At 40.0% G+C, this 25,030-nt stretch overlaps 2 protein-coding genes across 4 annotated transcripts; one reads left to right on the forward strand and one right to left on the reverse strand.

The window, feature by feature from the left end:
• Nucleotides 1-853: 853 nt before the first annotated feature.
• Nucleotides 854-1,416, reverse strand: LOC138350155 (uncharacterized). The gene is made up of 2 exons (XM_069300477.1): nt 1,289-1,416; nt 854-1,226 (listed from the first exon to the last, which is right to left on the reverse strand). Exons 1-2 carry the CDS (start codon nt 1,414-1,416, stop codon nt 854-856), a joined length of 501 nt encoding a protein of 166 aa, XP_069156578.1.
• Nucleotides 1,417-4,534: 3,118 nt separating this feature from the next.
• LOC123745168 (pyruvate dehydrogenase protein X component, mitochondrial) lies at nt 4,535-21,010 on the forward strand. 3 transcript variants are annotated; one of them, XM_069300664.1, is made up of 9 exons: nt 4,535-4,708; nt 7,747-8,585; nt 9,537-9,709; nt 10,583-10,734; nt 11,790-11,962; nt 15,030-15,206; nt 15,559-15,743; nt 16,521-16,621; nt 17,390-21,010. In XM_069300664.1, the coding sequence occupies exons 1-9, from the start codon at nt 4,582-4,584 to the stop codon at nt 17,569-17,571; spliced, it is 2,109 nt and encodes a 702-aa protein (XP_069156765.1). In that variant the 5' UTR covers nt 4,535-4,581; the 3' UTR covers nt 17,572-21,010. The 3 variants fall into 3 exon arrangements, with proteins under 3 accessions (XP_069156765.1, XP_069156767.1, XP_069156766.1); XM_069300666.1 differs by lacking the exon at nt 7,747-8,585 and adding an exon at nt 7,283-7,464 and having other exon boundaries at nt 4,538-4,708; XM_069300665.1 differs by lacking the exon at nt 4,535-4,708 and adding an exon at nt 7,328-7,464.
• Nucleotides 21,011-25,030: the final 4,020 nt, after the last annotated feature.

The raw sequence follows: 25,030 nt of genomic DNA on the forward strand, positions 1-25,030 counted from the left end.
TAGGACACAATGGTCACTGGCCCCTAGAGGTATTTCATGCTCTAAATTCTCGATATCTTCTACGTTCTGGGTGAAAATCAGGTCTAATAGGCTCGGTGCATCTCCTCCTCTTTCCCTTGTGTCTTCCTTCACATGTTGTGTCAGGAAATTCCTGTCTATAACATCTACTAATTTTGCTCCCCACGTTTCATCCCCTCCATGGGGATTCCTTGATTCCCAATTTATCTCTCCATGATTTAGGTCCCCCATGATCAGCAGCTTCGCTCTCATTCTGTGGGCTAGTGTTGCTGCCTTCTGCAGTTCATCTATACATGCTTTGTTGTTGTCATCATACTCCTGCCTGGGTCTTCTACTGTTTGGTGGGGGATTGTAGATTACCATGATCACAATCTTCCTCCCATCTACTGTCAGAGTTCCATGTATGAAGCTTGTGCACTCATTGGTAACTCGATTTCCCAGGTCTTCAAACTTCCATTTCCGCTTTATTAGGAGTGCTACTCCCCCTCCCTGTCTCTGTGTCCTCTCTTTTCGTATCACCTGGTACCCTTCAGGAAAGATACCTGAGGTGGTGTGTGTGTGTGTGTGTGTGTGTGTGTGTGTGTGTGTACTCACCTAATTGTGCTTGTGGGGGTTGAGCTCTGGCTCTTTGGTCTCTTTGGTCCCTGTGTGTGTGTGTGTGTGAATGTGTGTGAGTGTGTGTCCGCGCGCGCGCCCCCCTTCTGAAATAAATGGCACCTCCGCACCCTTATTCATCTGCATCTTAGCCATCGATAAGCCGGGACTTTCAAACAGCACAAAATTAAATGTATCAATCTTCATTCTGCGACACCAGCCCGACCCTAGCTTTTCTTCATTATCCAGAAACTCTTATTACAGAAGGGAAGGTGTCCTCCAGTGACTTGACGGAGGAGGGGGCGTCCTCCAGCCTGTTGACGGAGGAGGGGGCGTCCTCCAGCCTGTTGACGGAGGAGGGGGCGTCCTCCAGCCTGTTGACGGAGGAGGGGGCGTCTTCCAGCCTGTTGACGGAGGAGGGGGCGTCCTCCAGCCTGTTGACGGAGGAGGGGGCGTCCTCCAGCCTGTTGACGGAGGAGGGGGCGTCCTCCAGCCTGTTGACAGAGGAGGGGGCGTCCTCTAGCCTGTTGACGGAGGAGGGGGCGTCCTCCAGCCTGTTGACGGAGGAGGGGGCGTCCTCCAGCCTGTTGACGGAGGAGGGGGCGTCCTCAAGCCTGTTGACGGGGAAGTGGGTGTCCTCAAGTCTCTTGTCCGGGTAGGGGGATGTCCTCAAGACTTGCCGGGGGACCGAGGGGTGTCTCTAAGACTCTTGACGGAGGACCGGGTGTCATCAAAGCTCTTATTTGTCGACAGCCGAAGAACACGTGACTCCTTAAACACTCTAAATTCAGTCTTCATGTCCATAGTTGAGAATTGTAAGAAAAGGATAAATGAGATACAGTTGAAAGGTCGCAAAGTTAAGTCCATCTGGATTCCATCTCATGTTGGAATAGTGCTCAACGAGGTGGCGGATGACTTGGCCAAACGTGCCACATCAAAACCACAAGTTGAAATTGAAGACAAACAATTAGACAAATAAGAAGCAAAATTAGAACTATTCAGGCACAGGCAGAAGTGGCGAGGAGAGGTATAATGTATGAGGAAAGCCAAACCATGCAACACTACATATATGTGAGTCAAAACACCCATTTCACTTATGGTAAAGGAGAAATGCTTAGTGACCCTGTACGCATGTGGCTCAGACTTGGGTACAAATATTACTGGGAATATGCAATAGGTGTTAATGATAATGACACTAAGTGTAAACTATGTGGTATGTTAAGGGCTCACACTCTCACTCATTATGTTCTTGATTACCCGTTGATTAATATAGAAACACGGAGATAAGGACTGTTCCTGAGCAAATAACCTGGATGTGTCACAACGGAAAGATTAATGATATTCTGGAGAGATATTTTGCACCAAGAGTGTAACTTTGTTAAACAATCTGAATGTCTATTGCAAATGGTCTGTGTACCTAGTCATACAAGTATTTGTGTGTAGGTCTGGTAACAGTGCATGTGTAAAGGAAGAAATGTATATATTTATCACTCAGAATGTTTGGTAATATGTTTATTGTTTGTGATGTGTGTCTATCTATATATGAACACGTTGTTCTGAACGGGATGAGAGTAGCTTTAGCTTCCTCATCCCTTTGTGTGTATTTATACCTCAATAAACTTATTTCAATTTAAATTCAACCAACGCTCTTGATGAAGGAGGAATGTCCTCACAACTCTTGACGGGGTGTGAGGTCACTCACCATGTTGTCCCCCTCGTCACGGCTCATGACGAGGGGACAACATACAACATTGACGGGGACGGGTGTCCTTTCGTGAGATGTTTCGTCTCGTCATTTCTCATTGCCATACCTTACGAGGTCTTTCTATATTTTTCAAGGCAAATAAAAAATCCTCCAACCTCCATTCGCTCAGATGACATTTTCATGGAGCCTCTCCGGCGAGATCCGAAAGCGTGTACCGCGTTGCACCTCACCTGGTAGGGTGCGAACTCGGGCTGGTAGAGTATTATCTCTATTTTGCACTCTCTGGCAAGCTACCTGCATCTAATTTCGAAAAGAAGGATGATGATATTGTGCATCTTACAATCAATCCAGTGTAGAACTTGGCAAGCAGATCAAGAACCAAAATCATATATATTGTTGTCAATGTATATTTTTTGTACTTCGTCTGCTTATCATTTTCTACATTCTCTACGATTCCGCCCACATTCAAATCTCTACATTCTCACCCCGCATCCGTGCTCACCACCCCCGGCCTCACTCAAACCTCTGCACTGCTCTGGGCCTCGTCTCAGCTAACACGTCATTACATCTCCAACAAACCGACTGCTGTAACCAAGACTATCTATGTAAATAAAAATGGAAATGTTCGTTTGTTTTAAATCGCTAATCTCCGAAAGTTCTTCACCGATTGCTTTGAAATTTTCACACAACTTTCCATTGGCATCCAAGCGGGTTTTTATATACATACTAAATATATGTCACATTTGTGACGGGAAAAAACGTGTTTTTTTTTTAACTGTTTTTCATGTGATGGAAATCTTCGAAACCTCTTTACCGATTGTTTTAAAATTTTGACACGACATTTCATTCGAATAGGCGCTTGTTTTTATATACCTACTATATACATGCTTCATCTGTGACAGGAAAAAACATCTTTTTTTTTAAACAGCGCCATCTGTTGAACGTAAGAGCAACAGACTGTTATCTCCAAAAGTTCTTCACCAATTGCTTTGAAAGTTTGATACAACGTTCCAATCGAATACACGCATGTTTTTATATACCTACTATGTAGATACCACACCTGTGACAGGTAAAAACATGTTTTTTTTAACAGTGCCATCTGTTGCAACTAAGAGCAACCCACGCTATACTAAATATGTTACGATTCCATTTCAATGTTTCCGATTACATTGATAAAGTTAATTTTCATAGATTTCGATTTATTTTCATTCTGATTTCATTATTTTGTGTGACATTGCATTGGAATTGAGCTATATATTGACCAGACCACACACTAGAAGGTGAAGGGACGACGACGTTTCGGTCCGTCCTGGACCATTCTCAAGTCGATTGTGATGATTGAAGGAGAAGGCAATAAATAGGCAGAAGAGAGATGAGAAGAAGAATGAGCTATATAGTTTACCATACCGTTCATTTCGGGAGTATAGTTTATTGTTTTTTCATTGTTATAATTTTTGTTTTTTTTAACTGTTCTTATTTTTCAGCGATGGGAACATCAGATCATTTGACGTTCCCAATTTTCGGATGAGAATATCAGATCATTTGGGAATGCATCAGACGAGGGAATGGGGAATGGTGGGGAGGACGAAGGGACGGGAATGAGGGATGGTGGGGAAGACGACGGGACAGTGTAAGGGGTAATGGTGAGGAGGACAAACGGATGGGGGAGTTGGGGATGGGGGAATGGAGAATGGCGAGGAGGACAAGGGGACAGGGGAGGGGGGAATGGTAGTGAGGATGATGGGACGGGGGAGTGGGAGATGGTGGGCAGGACGAGGGGACAGTGGAGTGGGGAATGGTGGGGAGGACTGAGAGACAGGGAAAGGTTGCTGTGGCTATGCGTTGCTGAGCCACAGCAACGCGTGGCCGGGTACAGCTAATACTAAATAAATATGAACCTCCACTAAACTCTTTGTCTTATCACCCAAATACATTACACGTAAACAATACGTTATAGCCGCCTTCAGGTAAAAATCAAATAACGGTGTGAATTTTCTAGGCTATATGTAGCTTCCTGACCTTATTGCGAAGGGTAAATTACGTGTACGTGCTCAGCATCAGAATTAATCTGTTCATTGAATCATATTAAAGTTTTTTAATATAACCTTAGTACAAGAATGCAACAACTCTTGTATATATCTAAAAAAAAAAATTTAAGAGAGTATACGAAACGTCCCTGAAATTGTATGCGGATAGTCTGAAAGCTGCTTATACGAACTGGCGTGCGTGTGTATATCTGAGGCAGGAGAAAGGCAGCCGGCAAGATGGCAGCGGTGGGCAGGGCTGGCTTTGGCTGGCTTCCTCGTAATCTTTATCGTATTAATGCTTGCCAGTCCTTGAAACTAAACTATGCCTGTGTTGCCTCCTTCCATAACACGTCGGCGCTCAATGGTAGGTGATGTGAGCTTCCAGGCGTCAGTGGGAGATGACAGGTGCCAGGGAGGGTCATGGCAGGTGCCAGGAAGGGTTATGGCAGGTGCCAGGAAGGGTTATGGCAGGTGCCAGGGAGGGTCACAGCAGGTGCCAGGGAGGGTCATAGCAGGTGCCAGGGAGGGTCACAGCAGGTGCCAGGGAGGGTCATGGCAGGTGCCAGGGAGGGTCACAGCAGGTGCCAGGGAGGGTCATGGCAGGTGCCAAGGAGAATCACAGCAGGTGCCAGGGAGGATCATAATAGGTGCCAGGGCTTTTGATAATTACTAAGTTGTATAGGGTCTCCAGTACATTTGGGTTCATTTGGGGAATCCTGGATGGAACAGAAATGTTTAATTTTCTGCCCGAAATGCTATGCGTTTTAGTGACTTTGCAAGAATGTAAGAACACCACCATTATATATTCTGACAAACACAATATACCTTCCTGTATATAAATAAATATCACCTAATGGCTCAGTTCACCTGGAAGTAAACAGATATACAGGAGTTAGTCAACTGTTGTGGGGTTGCTTCCTGATTTACCTGAGGGCCGCTATCTCTAGTGGCCTCAACGAGGACAGAAAGCCCCAAAGCTTGTCAAAGGTCCCCCAATTGTCCTGTTGATTCTCTCCAAATGGATTTTGAAATTCAGCAGTGTTTTGGCATTTATGGCTTGAGGGGGTAGGCAGTTCCATGGGTATATAACTTTGTGGGTAAAAATGCATCTCGTAGGGAGGTTCAGTAGGTCAACCTTGGGGAGGGGGCATCTCGATATAACCCTAATATTTATATATATACACAAAATGCCTGTCCCCAATAAAAGGAATTATTATTCTTACTTGCAAAACTATTTTAAATTTGTCATATCTAACTTAACCCAATGCAACCTAGAACAATGAAGCCAAGCCTATCCTAACAATATACAAGATTTTAACAACTCGAAAACAAGCTTTGCCAAAATGCCTGTGTACAATTTACTAAACCCAGTGTCACTAGGGGCGATATCATGGGGTACAGTTAGGTCGTTCACAAGCCTTGTGACGGCCCATTTCCTAGGTGTTTAATGCTGTATCTTATCCTTTAATTAGGCGGGGGTTAGGATAGGTAGGTTTTAGAATCCATTGATCAACTGGATTAGGTACAAACTATTAAATGAATTTCTGTATTAAATTAAAGGTCTTCATCATAGCATGAATTGTGTGACATTGGTAGAATTTGTGCAGACTCCATTGTGAATTTCTATAGGCTTTTTAATTGCACAGTTTATTTTGGTTTGTTCATCCTGAACATACAACACCCAGTTCATATATATTGCTTTTTCTTCATATTTATACATGTTTTCCATTTCATTTTGATACTGTAACCTATCCAAACACATGAATTGGGGATATTGAATGCCTGCCTAATGGGTGCTGCACTAGGCTACTTTGCTACAGGAAAAAACAAAATACACTTGATTGTGAATTTTAACTATAACTCTTAAGTTATGTTAGAGTTTAATATAACTATCAATGTATAATGATAGTTATGTTAGAATTGATACTGGATCTGAGCAGTGTATTGATCCATGGGCATAATTCGTGTAATGTAATTTGGCATGTAACCAAATAGTGCACAATATTTGATTATGATTTATTATCCATATAATTCTCAGATTAATAAAAAAAATTAATGTGTTTACTCATATAATACACATTCTAAAATATCACTGATTATTTACCCGAATTTACCTGACGGCCACTACCACTAGTGGCCTCAACGAGGACAGGAAGCTAGCGGCTTGTCAAAGGGCCCCTCCCATTTGCCTTTATGATCTTTTCCAGTTGAATCTTAAAATTTAACAGAGTTTTGGCATTTACAGCTTTGGCGGGTAAGGCGGTTACAAGCTGTGGGTGACCAAAGCTTGTACGGTAACGATAACTAGAATATCCGGTGTGATTTTTGCCATATAGTATTTTAAAATTTATTTTAAGAGGAAACCAACAATTTGTGACAGGCAGACCCATGAAATTGAAATACAGTAATTAATAATAATTCATTGTGGAGGGACAGGAAGTCAGAATGTATTCATACATGTTAAGGTTATATCGAGGTCCCATTCACCCCCCCCCCCATGTCGAATTACTGACCCCTGCAAGGATGCAACCCCACAACAAGCTAACTAACTTACTGCTAGGTGAACATTAGGAAATGTACCCGACTATTCATTTTGAGAATTCCTGGTTTTTGTTCACAAATACGGGCCTCCTGGAGGCATCTCCAGTTGCAACGAATTGGAGTTGGTCCCCATATAGTTTATTAACTCAAGGGTACACTGTATTTCTTTTACAATAACGTGCTTCATGGAGTACTGTACACATGTTTTCAATGGGTGCTCTTTGTTCTGTTTTTGATAATTCTATACTTGTGAATGAGAACTATCAGGGAATTTTTGGATATATAGAATTAATGTACAGTATGTTTTTCAGTTTGTGAATGATTAAATATTTGTTACCTGCTCTTCATGACACACTGCTAAATTAATTTTAGAAATTACGAATAATTTTTTCCACAGCTCAGGGGTTGCCCATTAAAATGCCCTCACTTTCTCCCACCATGATGGAGGGAACCATAATCAAATGGCTGAAGAAGGAAGGAGACACTCTTCAACCTGGAGACATTTTATGTGACATTCAAACTGATAAAGCTGTTGTTTCTCTGGATGTTGAGGAAGAAGGCACCTTAGCCAAAATTCTGGTATGTGTTTGTTACAATAAATCGACTCTCACACCTAGGCTATACTATACAGTCTTAAAATTTGGTACTGGAGACTGTATAGTTTTATGCATACCAGGCATTCAGTTGGATGTTTCTCACTGTCTCGTTTGACCTTGTTTGATATGCAGTATGTACTAAATCTTCTTTGTTCCTACAGCTTCAGATTTGTAGCAGATCAAGAGTTCATCCTATTCGTGCTTGTCTTTAGTTCTTTGAAAATGTATATTGGATGTGGAGAATTAATGGGTGATTTTTTTTCAGCTGGATTTTTGGGTTTTGGTGAAGATGATGACTATGGATCATTTATGGAGAACCTCTTTGAAGTACACAACCAGCTGGCAGTTAATGATCATATTGAAGTTTCAGACAGCATATTTTCTCAGAATGCAAATAATTTTGATGAGGCTCAACCTAAATTTATGCAAACCAAACAAATGAAAGAAAATGAGATCACGCAACACCAGAATCAAATAATGCATGGGCATAAGAGAAAATATGGGCATGAGAGAGAGAATGAAGCTGAGAGAGAGACTCAATCTCTGTCTTCTGATTGGTCTAATGGAGCTAAAAGTGAAAATAAACAGAATGATATTACCACCATGCTGGAAAAAGACCACACCATAGAGCACTTACATACTTTGATGCAAGTACCAGCTTTCATGGAGCCACGTCCTCTATGTATCCAAGAAATTGCAAATAATTTAATTGTACCATTAGAAGCAAAACTACCTATTGAGCTACAGTCTAAGGGTTTATCTGATAATGTAACTCAAATTAAATTTGATAATGTTAAAACGTCTGGTGTTACGTCACAAGAAAATTCTGCAAACAATGAGGTTCCTTTACAAGATACTGTTGCTTACTCAGACAATGCAGTGGTATCAAAACCCAGTAATCAGGAAAAAAGAGAAAAAACTGACTTAATGTTTGAAGGAACATATCCAAACGCAATACATTCATCTACTTTAATTCAAACAGAAAAGGCAGACACTAGTTTTAGTGCAAGCAGCTATGTGCACAGTAGTGAAATGCAAGAGTATGGAACTGCCTCATCCATATCCTCAAGAGCACAGCCAGTCCAGATCAGAGCTGTTCTCCAGGTATGCCGTCTGGGTAGTACAGTGCTTACTGGTTGTATGGCATGGGATTGTGTGGGTAATTGTTGGGATAGATCAGTATTATATTGAATTTTGTTAGAATATTTTCAAATGCAGTATGTACAGTATATTTGTAGCTAGTGTAATATGTATAACTTTTGAGTTCAGTACTTGTTTAGCTTCTGCAACACATTATGACCATTATAATGTGTGGCTGAAATGTCAGGATTAGTAAACATGGTATGTACCAATATGTGGGGATAAATTTGTTTAAGTGCATGGGATAATTTATATGGAACAAACAAATAATGATTCTCTACTGTAGTGCTGGTTTCTTTCTCAAAAATGCTGCACTGCAAAGATTGCCCTGATATGGAACACATCCGTCCCTCCATTATCATTATCCAGCATTCCAATAGTGGGGTAGGGAGGCATTAGCATGGAAAGAAATGAGAAATTATATTGGTATGGTTTTCCATAATTGATTACAGGAAGCCTGTTTGACTTATCGAGGATACCCTAGGCTAACTAACCTTTTTCCAGGATGCACTCCCAACAATTTCTTAACTCCCAGGTACCTCTTTACTGCTAGGTGAACAGACAAGTGAAAAGAAACATTGCACAAATGCTTCTCTCCTTATGCACTGATCATTGTGAGCACAGGCTAGGTGATAATTGTGATATATTAATAATGATCATTTGTTGGTTTGTGTGTTAAGTGTGAGGTTATACCTGTATAATAATAATAATATTTATACTACAGTATATAATATTATATAACCACACACCAAATAATGTGGGTGGTTAATAATTGAACTCTATAATGAAATATATTTCCCTAGGAGTATACCCTATGAAAGGTGTTTATGAAAGAATTGAATATGAGCTGTAAGAAGATAGTTCTAAAAGCTTTCCAGTAATTTGTGTGAATTTTTAAATAATAAATTTTATCAGGTTCCAGAGGACACCAAAGATGTGAAGGTAGGCACCTTGATAGCTGTTATGGTAGAAGAAGGTGAAGATTGGAAGGCAGTTGAAATGCCCAGTGAAGACTTGACACTACCATCTGGATCTCTACCTGTCACAGCTTCTCCCACACTTGCTACTGTTTCTGATGCTGGCCATGGGTGCGCATAATACTGAGAGTTTTACATTTAATGTAGCCATTCAGCTTCATAAACTGGTGAAAGTGCTGCATAAACACAGCCATTTCTGTCTTTTGGTTTTGTTTGCATGTCTTTCTGATTGGAGACAAAACTTGAAAGTTTTATGCATGTGAATTTTCCATGTGTTTTCTTCATGCCCAAGCTGCTCAGGGTTTTAAAATAAGAGTAAAATGGTAGGGAGAATTGGTCTCTGATCTGGGATCTGCATCTGCCCTGGCCCCAGAAAACAAAACAAAACCAAAAGTTCTTACTCCTATATAAAATGATTGAGAAATAAATGGGGAACAAAAGCTGGATGTTGGAAAGTTTTTAAAGAAAGCAAGTTTGTTGATCAGGATTTGAAAGACAAATTTTAAAAAATAGAATGGAATGGAGGAAGACATACAAGAGCAGTAGTGAGAAAATAAGAAAGGAAGGTAGGAAAGTAGGAAGGAAGCAGGTTGAGAGCTGTCCTTTCCTATAGTTTGTGATAAGCCTTGTCCACTTGATCTCAATTATTTTTAAGTTTTAGTCTTAAATGTTTTTCCCACATCTTGCTCGAAATGCTGTGTTATGTCTGTTTATAACAGACTATCAAAAAGCTTTCCCAGTGCAACATTTTTTATATTTGATTTTGTTAAATTGGTTTTGCACCTAAATTATACTTACTTGTACAGTATTTTCTCTTTGCTACTCTCAGCTTTAACTGCAAAACAACTTCAAAATGTGAACTTCATCTTTTAAAGTGTTTTATCAAATCCAGCATTGTATCTGTCATTTTATTTTAATCAAGCGGAAATTATTCAAATATCTAAGTGTCTTCATTATTAAGGTACAATTTTTTTTTGTTTGTAGTAACTATGGGCCTTCAGTTCGTCTGTTGCTAGAGCAGTATGGGCTTTCTGCTAGTCAAGTTCCTGCTGGAGGGCCACATGGTAGACTATTAAAGGGGGATGTTCTGCAAGCTATCAAAGACAAAAATCTTCAGCCACGGCCATTAACTGCAGGTTAGAACATTTATTTACTAGAACTATTAGAACTATTCCTAAAATTGGGTTGCCAGAAATTGGGTTGGTTGTTCAGGTTATTAAAAAAAAATTTTTAGGTTGGTATTAAAATTTTATTTACTTGACCACTGCAGTAAAGTAATTTGAGGACTCACAGATATACAACAAGGTCCTTTTAAATCAAGTAGCAATTTATATTTTTATATTTTATAAAGAATAATATTTTTGTCTTTATTCGAATTGAAGCTTAAGGCTTGGGATTTTCATGAATAGATGAACAATCCAGAAGCATCCTCTTATTGTTGGACTTTATGATGAAAAAACTGCCGCTGTAACACTAACTGCAGCACTAGTTGTTGCTGTTAATAGCATATACATTTATGATATCCCAGCTGGTGTTGTTAGCATCATGAATGTGGGCAATTTAAATTTGTTTGTATCTTTTCTTAGTTGCAAAATAAAGGCTGCAGATATTCTTGGACCCAGATTCCTAATAGCAGAAAAGCATGATTTGTGTTTTTCTCTTAGACTGTGGTAGCCTTACACCTTTTGCATTTCTCTGGGGTTAATCTGAACCAAAATTTGTTTTCTAAATGGGAGCAGGATTCTTTTTATAGTCAAGATTTCTTTTCTTGGGGTTAATCTTTGATCAAATTTTCACATCAGCCTCCCTAATCTTGGGTCATTTAGGACTTTGTGTATGAATTTAAGGTGGTGTGTAAGAGGAGACCCATTTATATTCGTGCAATCTGATTCATATATATGTCTAACCTATGCTGGAAAAAATAAAGTGATCCCACATGTATTATGTTATTTGGTATTTTGTTCTATGAATCAACCTTATTTCCAAACCAGTATTTACCTAGGTTATTCTTAAATTTAAACTTCTCCAGCCAGTAGAGATGCAAGAGATGCAAAACTATCTCTAGTTTTGTAACATTAATCACTGGTGACCCCTATTTATAATCCATGTTCTCCTGGAGGGCTCACAGGACTCCCTCATATGATTAAACTATGTCGAGTTAATTCTGTATTTTGTGCCATGCACCCACCAGTTGCTCCTCCCGAAGTTCCAAAACCTGCCACTGCGTCTGGTTCTCTCACAGCTCCCACATCACCGATTGTTTCTCATCCATTACCAATTATTGATATATCAGACGATGGTTTTTATGACATTGAAGTAACGAACATGAGGAGAACCATAGCCAAACGACTCACACAATCAAAGGTTTGTATTATTTTATCCTTATTATTATTATCCTTATTATTAGTATTATTATTATCGACAGTCTGCTTTTCTGTGGGGAGCTCCTTCTGCTTCCTTGAGCTATCGGGCTAATGTGTGATATATTAGACCGGGGCATTAGTCTATGGACTTCAGCCTACTGGGGAACACGAGCCAGAACCTGGCCCCCTCAGAAAGATTTCAGGAAACAATGGCCCTAGAACCCCCCCTCCCCCCTTCCCCTCTGGTGGCAGGTTTTCCTTATCTGCCATCGACTGGGGTTAGGCACCCAGAAAGCTAGGTAGTATAACAAAACAAACCCCACATGGTAAGAAAAGTACAACTAAAAACCAAAAAGAGAAGAGAGTCCCAAACGCACCAGTCCCTGGTGCGTTTGGGAAACCATTTCCATATGGGTTTTGCTGCTCGGCATTTACTCCGCCCTTGAGGCCATCTGGGGTTTCATGGCCCTTGATTGGCCTTGGGTAGGGAGTGGTATCGTGCTGGTTGGGGCATCAAGGTGTCATGCAGCCGGCCTACCTATGCAGCAGCCGGTTCCTGTTTCCTCTGGTGACTTTGTACTTTTATGGGGGTTTTCTTTTGTATTTGTTTTTCTTGCCTGGTGTGGTTATAATTCCACTTATAATATTTTGGTGGCCCCTCTGCTAGGCCCCCATGATTGTACATGTTGCAGGGGTTTCAATGTTTTGATCTTCCCCTTGTTAGCTTTGGATCTTAACCAGTTAGCAACCAGTTAAGGGCCCTGGGCCCTGGAAAACCCTGTCAGGTCTCGGGGGACCTATGGATGCATCTTCCAAGTTCCAGCCCGCCTCGTGAGGGTTTGAAGGTTGCTGTGTGCTCTTGTCTCAGAGTGACAGTCACCACTTTTGCCTCTGTCATGCTGCCTGTTGGGTCTACGACACCTTTGATCCGGAGTCTTGTGAGTTGTGTTCTCTGCTTGTTTCTATTGGCACACATTAGCCCGATAGTTTTTTTTTTTTCAATATCCCAGATAAAAGTTGTCCAACCAGTTGGGCTGGACGGTAGAGTGACGGTCTTGCTTCATGCAGGTCGGCGTTCAATCCACGACCGTCCAAGTGGTTGGGCATCATTCCTTTCCCTCGTCCCATCCCAAATCCTTATCCTGATCCCTTCCAAGTGCTATATAGTCTAATGGCTTGACACTTTTCCCCCTGATAATTCCCTCTCCCTCCCTCCCTCCCAGATAAAAGTTGAATCAAACTAGAGCTGTCTTTAAAATACGTAAAATGTTTTCTTTGATTAAATATTATGCAGCACAAAATTTAAAAAGTTTATTGAAATAATATGCATCTTTGATTAATTATGACATATTGTTTGAGTATAATATTTACTATTGCAATGTTGACCAAACCACATACAGTGGTACCTCGGAATGCGATTGTCCCTGTATGCGAGGTTTTCGGAAGGCGAGCAGTATTTACTCCAAAAATTTGTCTCGGAAGGCGAGGGTTACTTCGGGACACGAGTTTGTTGATACGCGTACAGGCCGACCTAGCGCGTGGTGGTTCGGCGATCGTCGCCCCTCTGCCCCGCCGCCCCTCAGTTTACCATTGTCTCGCGCTCAGTGACTACCCCCACATCAATTCTTCTCGCGGATTTTCAGTGTTTTGTTGGATTTTTGGTGATTTGTCTATACAATTTGTTATTATATATCTCACCATGGGTCCCAAGAAAGCCAGTGGTAAGGATAAAGGCCAGAAAGCTCATGTGAGGATGACAATAGAGGAGAAACAAGAGATCATTCGGAAGCATGAGAACGGTACACGTGTTGTTGAACTTTGTAGGCAGTACAACAAAGCCACATCAACAATATGCACTATACTTAAGAAGAAAAATAAGATTATGTGTGCTAAAGTGGCAAAAGGAGTAAGAACATTAACGGCACAAAGACCACAAATACTTGAAGAAGTGGAAAAGTTGTTATTAATTTGGATACACGACAAGGAGTTGAGGGGTGATAGTGTTTCGGAGGCCATTATTTGTGAGAAAGCCAGGGTGTTGCACGAAGACCTTCTAAAGAATACCCCTGCAACGAGTGATGCAGATAAGAAAGAGTTTAAGGCAAGCAGGGGCTGGTTTGAAAAATTTAGAAAGAGAAGTGGTATCCATAGTGTTACAAGGTGTTACTCCCCTTCCAAACAGTAACTCCTCTCCTCCTCCCCCCTCCTCACCATCTTCCATACGCCTACAGCACTCGACAGCAAGGTAAGTAATAACTGGAACATAGTTTTGTAGGTTTATTTAGATGAATTAGGTAAATTAGGTATAAAAATTTTGTTTGATGTGGGGTTTTTGGGGTAGTCAGGAACGGATTAATTCATTTCCCTTTATTTCTTATGGGGAAATTAACTTCGGAATGCAAGTTTTCGGAATGCGAGGCGTCTCCAGGAACGGATTAAACTCGTATTCTGAGGTATGCCTGTACTAAAAGATGAAAAGATGATGACGTTTCAGTCTGTCATGGACCATTATCAAGTCGATTGTGAAGAGGCTAAAATGGCACGAGCATAAGTAAGGCAAGAGAGAGGTGAGGAGGAGGAAATCTTAGAGGAAGATAAAAGCAAGGCGAAAGTAGGCATCCATCACTCTCGGGAGACTATGGAGTTGCGCTCTGGTTGTTGGTTCGAAGTGACTTCTCCAGGGCGCAAAGCCAGGGTAGGTTGATACGGAAAAGAAGCTGTCACCCATGCAGCAGGTCCCCTCTCTCCACGATGCCGAAAGTCTCCAATGGAAAGGCAAGCGCCAATACGATTGGTTCCAGTACCGTCACAAAAACTGTCAGAACGAGGTTGAAGGTAACATTGAACTGCTGTAGGGGTTCCAGCTCCGGAGGTTACCTCGAGGTTGGTGAAAGAAGGCACAGGGATTCCAAACCCAGAGACTGCCATGGTCGGGGCCGGAGAAGAACCTGAAGGATAGGTATAATAAAGGGTATATAGGGATAATAAAAGGAGTAAATGGGAACGAAAGAGAAAGTACAAGAAAAATTTACTACATTATTGCAAATTTAATGCTGGCTTCTTTTCAGGGTGGTATTGCCCATTCATACGGTACTATTGACTGTTGTGTGGACAAGCTTGTAGCATTGAGGAAGCAATACAAGAAGGAAGGAATCAGTGTTAGCATTAATGACCTTATCATCAAAGCTGTTGCTGTTGCCTTGAACAGATGTCCAGAGATGAACTGTGTGTGGAGAGGAGATCAGGTAATGTTTTCACAGGTTATTAGTGCATTGAAGGTAATGTTGTTAATAGTAATTAGTGCAGTTTGAAGCCTCTAGCTTGTTCATTATGCAGCTATTATTTTCTAAATATAAAATAACAAAATACACTAAAGGGTTATTAAGACATAAGAACATAGAAACTACAGTGGAGGGGGACCTATATATCCCCTCTAATGCGTTGTGTGTGCCTTTCTCTAAAGATAAGGGTCCCTCCTTCCAGCCAGAGGTGGTATTCCCTTTCCATCTGTATATAATATTAAATATAAAATGAAAAATATCATTCTGTTGAAAGACCTAAATAATTTCTGTAGTTAACTTAATTGTAATATTTCAGCTTTTGATGGCTGATCAAGTGGATATTAGCATTGCAGTAGCAACACCTGCTGGCCTTATAACCCCAATAATTCATGGAGCTGACACGTTGGGTGTTGAAGATATTGCAACCAAAGTGCATGATCTAGCTGGCCGAGCTAGAGAAAACAAACTAAAGCTAGATGAATTTCAAGGGGGAACTTTTACGTAAGTCTAACCTATAGTTCTTCAAATTATATCCTATTTAATAGCAACAAAATAATGTTATTTGTAAGGAAGTGTGTGTTGTGTAATTTATTGTGCATGATGAATAATCTATTGAAATGACTTCATTTTCTGTGGGGAGCCCCTCTGGCTCCCTGGAGCTATCGGACGGATATACACTATATTAGTCTGGGGCTTCAGTCAGTGGAGTTCTGTCTAGTGGGGACCACGAGCCAGAATCTGGTCCCCTCAGAGAGGGGCAGAGAACAATGGCCTAAGGAAACCCCCCTTGTATTTGGGAGTATTCCATGTCTGCCATCGTCCAGGGTTAGGCCCTGCAGGGGAGAAGGGCTCTTCCCCCTCTTCCCCCCATGGGACCAGATGGGCTCTTGGTTCTCGGTAGGCAGAACTCCATTGACTGAAGCCCCAAACTAATATAGTCTGGGACTTCAGTCAATATCAGTCTGATAGCTTCAAGGAGCCTCTGAGGCTCACCCAGAAAATGGAGTTTCATTACATTCAATGCTGGTTTTTATATTATTATTGTTGATATTTGGGTAGATAGAAATGCAGTTGTTTCTAATATAATTGCACTTATGATAATTACCAGTGTACTGTACATGGGAAGCAAGATAAAGCTCTTTAATTGTACCTGGTACTAATAAATTTCAGGTCAGTTTATCTGTGAATTTATTGGTCTATTTCACATTAATTATTTAGTTCTAGGTAATTTTGAAAAATTTCAGCAGTTTCGTTTTATTAATATTTTTTTCTGAATAGCATTTCAAATCTGGGGATGTTTGGAATTAGTGAGTTCAGTGCCATCATCAACCCTCCTCAGTGTGGCATCCTTGCAATTGGTGGAAGTAGACTGTTATTAGGTAAGTTTATGCATTATTGATTATTTTAATCAACTTACTGTTCATTAAGAGACCATCTTCCTTTGACCATTCACACTTCTGTGCCAATATTCATTATGTACAGTACTGTAGTAGGGAAATTCATGTACTTTTGCTCTTAATACTGTTACCCATGACTTTATTCACATGTCCGTGGTTTCTGACGTGCTCTACTCTGTTATCCTAGAACCTCGCCTTCCACGTACACTCACCAGCAATTTGTTTTCTCGTTTTTCATCTTTCTCTCTCATTCTGCCATCATTCGTCATGAATGAATGATGGTAGTATTTATTTAATTCTTTATACTGTACACACATTATCTGGGATCCTGCAGCATTATCTGTCATTCACGGATAGGCTATTGTCACCTGTTTTTAATTATAAGTTGTAATTCACTCTCTCTTTTCCTCTTCCCCATCTTTATCTTTTCTTCCCTCCTTCCCTTCCTCTGCTCATCTCCCTATATCCTCTGCCTCAACTTCATGTGTTTATACATGCATGTTATTTTGTATATATATTTGTTGATGTTCAATGTGTGTACATTTGTTAATGTTATTTCATATGCTTTTGAATATGCTCCTCTGTTTAATAAGGGGTTTAGTTGATGAGCCAATTTTGTGAATGTAACATTGAAAGATATTTTTTGAATAATGATTCTAATTCACCCTGAAGAGTTTACACGATTGAATAAATTTTTTAATATAGGCTCTAATATGACAATTATATAACTATTAATATTTCTCATTTCAGGCAAATGTGGCACACCCGTTACGTACATGTGTGCCACCCTCTCATATGACCGTGCTGGTGTCGACGATGACACTGCAGCTGCGTTTTTAGATACAGTGAAGCAGCTTTTGGAAGATCCTAATACCATGTTGCTTGGAGCTTATACTTCAACTGTTAATCATCCTATGGCTGCTTTGTTATAGATTGTGGAATCCATACGTACAGTAATTGGTTTTATTGCTTTTCAATGTTCTTCAGTAATGTATTTTTCTTCAGAAAATATCTCTGGATTTTGCATAGCATCAGTGATAAATACAAAATTTGCTAATGCATTTTTTATTAATGTCTGTTTGTCTGTACAGTATTGATATTATACACAACTTTTATAAATATACAGTGGAATCCAGCTTGAACAGTTCGATTTATTCCATAAAATATTCGTTGCAAAAAAGAAGTTACATCCAAACTTTGCCATTTTTTTGCAGTTTTGTTCCCAAATTTGTTTTTACTGTTACAATAATTGAACATGCTATCTCTGCATATTTTGATTCTAAAATCACAAAAGTAAATTTTAAATAAAAACATTTTTTTCTGTGCCATCTTAACAGCATTATGGCCCCCTGTGCAAACCAGTGTGGTGGGGGGCCCCTACAACAACCACTCACAGGAATAAATAGTAAATGGTCAATAATATTAAACATATATTTATTTTATTGTCACTTCAACAAAACTGGTGTTAAAACATTAAAAACATGCTGTAGAGCAGCAACTAATGAATATGATAAACATGTGAACAATACACAAGGCTTGAAAAACACAATAATACTCAGTAATCTACACAGATTAGATGGCGTAGTATGAAATTATTACAAACTTATTATAACAAGCATTGCTTTATTATTGGCTTGAAGTCAATGGTCTTCAGGATGTCATTTCCATGCACATGAGTGAAAGCTAGTTCAAACGATGCTGCCCCATTGTGCTATGAAGCAGATTTTTTATAACTTTCAGTCTTGAAAAAGAATGTTCACCTGTACAGTTGATCACCATCATGCACATGAACACCGAGTGCAATTTCAACATTTGGGAATACAGATTTCAAATTGTCCGGCATTATTTTTCTTTACAGTGCAGGGAGAGAGTTGATTTTCATCAAGAGCCATGTAGTGCTTGAGATAGATACTCGCATTCATTTAAAAGGTCATCATAATTCGGGTCTTTGTGATACATATTAGTCAGATGTTCACACTTTTTCTTTAGTGCATCAGAAGCAATGGTTTTCAAATCACTAAAGAAAGATAGATTTCCAATTTGTGAAGAAGTCTTGGCACATTTTGTCAGTTCAAAGATTAGTGTGTCCAGAATAGGGAGGAAAGTTTCCACCTTGAATTTTTCGGTTTTAATAAGAAGTACCTCTTCTGCTGATCCATCATATTTACTAAGACACAAACTTCATTTTTGTTCCCATTTTTTCCCCATCATTGTAATCTGTATCTGGACACACACTCCTGGCTTTGAATTCATATTTACTAAATTTGTCTCTATGAAAACCCTATCTTCAGGAAATAGACTCGGAGATTCGTGGCAACAAGGATGTTCACATTTTGATTGCAGGACCTTGTTTGTTTTGTTCATTCTATCTAGCATGTCATTCCAAGGAAATGAGAGAAAGTGTGTTTACAATTTTTTTCCTCGCTACTCCTGCCTTTCACCTTGTATTCACTTGCTGTTTATTGTCAGCTGATAGAGAATCTAGCTTGTTTTATTTTCGCGAAACCCCCACAGAGCATGAACATGTGCTCACCATCGTGTGTCAGACAGATGCTTGACCACCAAATCTTTTCCTAAAAATAATGTCAATACATTCTTATAAGTAAAACCAGCTAAAAATTAATACAGATTCTGTACAAAGTAAAAGAATTTGACACCCTGTACACAACACTCTACTGCTTTTACTCCCAAGTTCAGGCTGTGTTGGGCACAGGGGACATAGATGGCAAACTCTGTGGAAACTTGACGAATCCATGCTTGCAATCCAGTATTCGTCCAGACATATTTGAGGCATTATAGTACAGCTAACCACAGCATTTGATAATGAGAACAAAATTCCACTAAGAAAATCCACGAATGTGTTAGAACCTTTACTCCATGAGAAAAGATGGGGCATGAACATCAAGAAACATTCCACAGGCTGTCTTTAATGTATCCGACAATAAATATCAGTTGATCTGTGTGCGAGATGTCTGGAGTGGAATCTACAATAATACTTTGTAGATTTGTAATATTTTGAATAATACTTTCACTTTTTACTTATAGTACAAAGAACCTGTTGTCCTATTAAATTTAATGAATTCCTCCAAATATTTGCAGATAAAATATGACATTCCCATTTCCAGAAATTTCATACTTTGAAATGTTCTTCCAAGAAAGGGTCAAATTCACTCAGCAGCTCTAGTATACCTGAAGTAACCATTTTTTTGCTGCCCAATCTGATTTTCTCCACAAAAATGGCAAACCTCTAGAAGCAAGAAAGCAAATTACAGAACCCACACGTGTCAACACTTTGCTAATATTCCTACTCTGAGCAATGTTGCTCAAGTAATGAAGAATCTACACTTCATTTATTTGCCTTATCAAATATGCCATCTTGCACTTTTGATGTTCTCCATTCTCATGTTCTACAATAACATTGCTGTGCTTCCAGTCATTGAACCCCAGTGTAGCAAAGGGAGATTCTTTCTTGGGCAATAGGTAACATACAAAGCAGTCCAAACGACCTTGGGATGGTGAAGAGTAGCTACTCACGGTTTACTCACACCATTCCGCAGTTCACGTTTGAACACATTGACAAATACCTCGCCTTCGTATTCTCTACTCCAGCTGTTTTACACACAATTTGAAAGGTTGCTATCATGATTCCAACATAAGGGCCCCACTACTAATCCAGTAATCTGTTGTGTTAATATCATTAATGTCTCAGTCTTGGATCTGCCTCTTGGATTGCAAACTCCTTTACTATTACAGATTTTGATATTTCCTCCAGTAAATGTCACCAGCACCAGGCAATGATATGCCTGATGAAACTGGACGATTGGTAGCAGGAATAGATGTAGATGCTTCCTATTCTTGTGTGCGCACCACTCAAAACATTTTCATTTCTGCTGAAAGGGATACATATTCATCTGAAAATACATATCAAATATTTAGTCCCACACCAGGATGTAGGGTTATACAACTGTACTTACAATAAGACCCAAATATTTAAACATTCTGCTTCCATAATGACCATCGGGCCCTTGCAGTAAGACTTGTTTTGTGCACCACATTCTGATGCAGTTAATATTTACGTTGTTCTGTTCAAGTGAGACCTACTGTATGTACTTGTACATGTTTGCACACATTGTACAATACCAGGTACTGTTTTTGTATGCATGCAAAAGTACAGGTTTTAATACAATCCTACCTGGAGAACATTAAAACTATTACAAACAATTGTATTTATTAAGATTACCAGCATTTAGATACGATGCCTGTTTATCACTTTCTGCAATTAGCATCGAAGTACTAAACAGTTTATACAAACTATCTGTATGCAGTCATGTATATATTGTAAATGTGGCGTGAAATAAATTTAGAAATTAACAGTCTCTTCCAAACCTTATTTTTAAATAATAGATTTACTGTATAATGAATTTCTTTGTTTTAATATACTGTATTAGCAATCAGTGGGGGTTCATTTAATACATATTGATGTAATCAGGCTCCATTAGTATAGTATGCAATTCTACACATGATGTTCCTGTATCAAACAATTGCTTTATATATGCATGCAACTAACTGGGCAAGTTGAATCTAATCAAGTGTAGTCTTCCAATCTTTAGTAATCTCAAAAACCTTGCTTACCTGGTAAAACTCTTTCCCCCCCCCCCCCCCCTGGGTCCGTCTAATTACCACAAGCTACACAAAGCTTCCTGGCAATACGTTAGTAATGAACCCAACCTAACCGACGCTTGGATCGTCGACTTTATTTGGCATCACCAGCTCTATTTTCGTCTAATTTCTTTATAAAAAGATAATTTCAGATTAAAATTGTGTTTTTTCGTGTTGTACATTCAGCACCAACATTATAATGAGTAAATATATCATTTATTCATTACTAACGTATTGCCAGGAAGCTTAGTGAAGCTTGTGTTTGTGGGAGAAAGGAATTGGCAAAACGATCAGGGAAAGAGAAGGTCCGCAAAATAACAATTCACTTAGGGTATATTACACTAACAGTAGAAGTCTAAGAAATAAAATTAACGAATTAAATGCTCTTGTCTGCACAGAAAAATAGATATTATTGCACTTACCGAAACGTGGATGAATGTAGAAAATAGAGAACTATTAGCTGAATATCAAATATATGGATTTAAACTATTTCACACAGATAGATATATTAGACGAGGAGGTGGAGTAGCCATATATGTTAGGGACAATTTGAAATGTAGTCTCAAAGAGGGAATCAAAACAGAGCCACACACAAACTATTTGGATTGAATTAAACGAAAAAGCTAATAATATTATAATAGGAGTAATATATAGGCCACCAAATTTAGAATGGAAGCAAAGCATCTATGGGATGAAATATCTAGAGCATCTAGATCTAACAGTATTTATGTCATGGGTGACTTTAATTTTAGCGGAATAAACTGGTTGAACAAAACAGGGAATAGTGAAGCAGAAGATTTTCTAGAATTAATTGACGATTGCTTTCTTACGCAACACATTAAGGAACCAACACGGGAAAATAATATTTTAGATTTAGTGTTAACTAACAGGGAAACGCAAATTAATGACATCGAAATAGGGAGTGAGCTAGGGAGCAGTGATCACAAAGAAATCAGATTTAGCATAGAATGGAATAGACCAGTAGGAGAAAATTCTGTTAAAGTGCCAGATTTTCGAAAAGCTGATTTTATTAGCCTAAGAAATTTTTTGGGTCAAATTGATTGGAAAGGCTTGGGTATGGGGTGTGGGCCGGTCTTGGAGCGAGACATGAACCCAGCGATAGGTGACTTAAATGGGGATTTCGATGTGGATTCAATATATAACTTATTTAAGAATATTCTAAACAAAGCACAGGAACGTAGTATACCATACAAATTGAATAGATCGTATACTAATGACCCAAAGTGGATAACAAAGAATTTGAAGAACCTTATAGGTAAAAAGAGAGCTTGGTACAAAAGGATTAAAAATGGGGAGGTCACTTTAGAACAGGAATTCGTACAACTGGTTAGAAATGTTAAAAAAGAGATAAGGAAAGCAAAAAGAAACTATGAAGTTCGCATAGCAGGGCAAGCAAAGACAAATCCTAAAGGGTTTTTTCAGTTATATCGTACTAAGACTAGGGAAAGGATAGGTCCATTAAAAACTGAGACAGGTCAAATAACAGATAGTGATGAAGAGACGAGTAGTATTTTTAATAAATATTTTGTATCTGTATTTACTAAAGAGGAACTTAACAATATGCCTTCAGCCGAACAAGTCTATGTGGGTGGGGACGAGGACAGGTTGACGAGTTTAGCAGTTACCAGGGAGGATGTTCTTAAACAAATAGTAAAACTCAAACCAAACAAATCCCCAGGGCCGGATGAAGTGTTTGCTAGGGTGCTTAAAGAATGCAAAGAGGAGCTTTGTGACCCACTGTCAACCATATTTAATAAATCAATAGAGTCAGGCAGAGTGCCAGAGTTTTGGAAAGTTGCTAATGTGTTACCAGTTTTTAAGGAAGGAGATAGATCACTTGCGTCTAACTATCGACCAATTAGCCTAACGTCTATTGTGGGAAAGTTACTCGAATCTATAATAGCAAATAAAATTCGTCTTCATCTTGAAAAACATAAATTAATAATTGAGTCGCAACATGGTTTTATAAATGGCCGTTCATGTTTAACAAATTTGTTATCTTTTTATTCTAGCATTGTTGAGGCAGTTGATAGTGGTAAGGATTGCGATGTTGTATACCTTGACTTTAGCAAAGCTTTTGATACAGTGCCACATGAAAGACTGATTAAAAAAATAGAGTCTCATGGTATTGGGGGTGCTATATTGAGCTGGGTTGGGGCGTGGCTGTGCCGGGGGAAACGGGGAGTTGGTGTGGGTGGAGTCAAGTCAGAGTGGGAGGGTGTTGTGGGTGGGGTGCCTCGGGGCTCTGTCCTGGGACCTCTGTTGTTTGTAGTATATATGGATGATTTGGATTCAGGTTTGGGTAGCAGCATTTGCAGGTTTGCCGGTGGTGCGAGGGTCGGTGGGGAGATTGGTTCGGGGGAGGACTCTGTCACTTCAAGTTGATCTGGATGGGGTTTTGAGGTGGTCGAGGGATTGGCAGATGCAGTTTGGTGCTGATAGGTGTGGAGTTCTGAGGTTGGGTGGTGATGATGGGGTTGCAGGGTGCGAGCTGGATGGTGTTGTGATTGCGAAGTCGGATTGCGAAAGGGATCTGGGAGTTGTGATTGGTGGGAGTTTGGGACGGGAGGATCAATGCATGAATGTTCGTGGTGGGGCGGGTCGGACACTTGGATTTGTTGATCGCGGCGTTGGTGGCGGGACACCTGGTGTGGTTCTCGGGCTGTGTCTTGCTCTGGTTGGGCCCCGTTTGGATTGTGCAGTTCGGTTTTGGTCGCCATATTATAGAATGGATGTGGGTTCGCTTGAACGTGTCCAGCGTGGGATGACTAAGTTAATTCCCCAAATTGGAAATCTTTCATGTGGGGAGGGATTGACGGAGCTTGGGTTGCGTTCGCTGGAAGGGCGAGGGGTTGGGGGTGACGTGATGGAGGTTTGCGGGTGGATGAATGGACATAACCGGGGGGATATTGATAGGGTATTAAAAGTATCAACACAGGACAGAACACGAAACAATGGATATAAATTGGATAAGTTTAGATTTAGGAAAGACTTGGGTAAATACTGGTTCAGTAACAGGGTTGTTGATTTGTGGAACCAATTGCCGCGTAACATTGTGGAGGTGGGGTCCCTCGATTGTTTCAAGCACGGGTTGGACAAGTATATGAGTGGGATTGGGTGGTTATAGAATAGGAGCTGCCTCGTATGGGCCAATAGGCCTTCTGCAGTTACCTTTGTTCTTATGTTCTTATGTTCTTGTGCAAATAATTATCTAAAGAAGGCACCAAACCGGGAAGGCTATGTAGCACCATCAAATGTGCGGAATAATCAGAGGGCGCTAAATATCACCAAGGATGCCAATACGAGAACAAAAAACGCACAAGGCGAACGATATCAAAAAGTATTCAAGAATTCTATCGAGGGACAGGTGACCGCGAGGGGCGGTCGGAAAGCAAGACACGCTCGTTCTGGAAGCAAGGACATGCACGACCGTAAGAGGGACAATGCAATTAGGACAATAAGGAGCAGGGCGGCACTCCAAGCGAACACGAGTTAAGCGAGTATAGCCAATACGCAACGTCGCCAAAGCCGTTTCCCCATCGCCGGTTACGGTGGTAGGAGGACGGCCACGAGGAAACATTTAAGAGTACGTAGTTCTTACCATAAATGCTAGGTAGCACCATGTGGTTAGATACCAAGACTATCCTTATCTGTATTTGGTTTGTATTCAAGGGATTGCGTTTTAATTCTCAGTAGGTTCAAAGCTTTGAA

The sequence above is a fragment of the Procambarus clarkii genome, chromosome 44 (genome assembly GCF_040958095.1).
Source record: "Procambarus clarkii isolate CNS0578487 chromosome 44, FALCON_Pclarkii_2.0, whole genome shotgun sequence".
Taxonomy (NCBI): domain Eukaryota; kingdom Metazoa; phylum Arthropoda; class Malacostraca; order Decapoda; family Cambaridae; genus Procambarus; species Procambarus clarkii.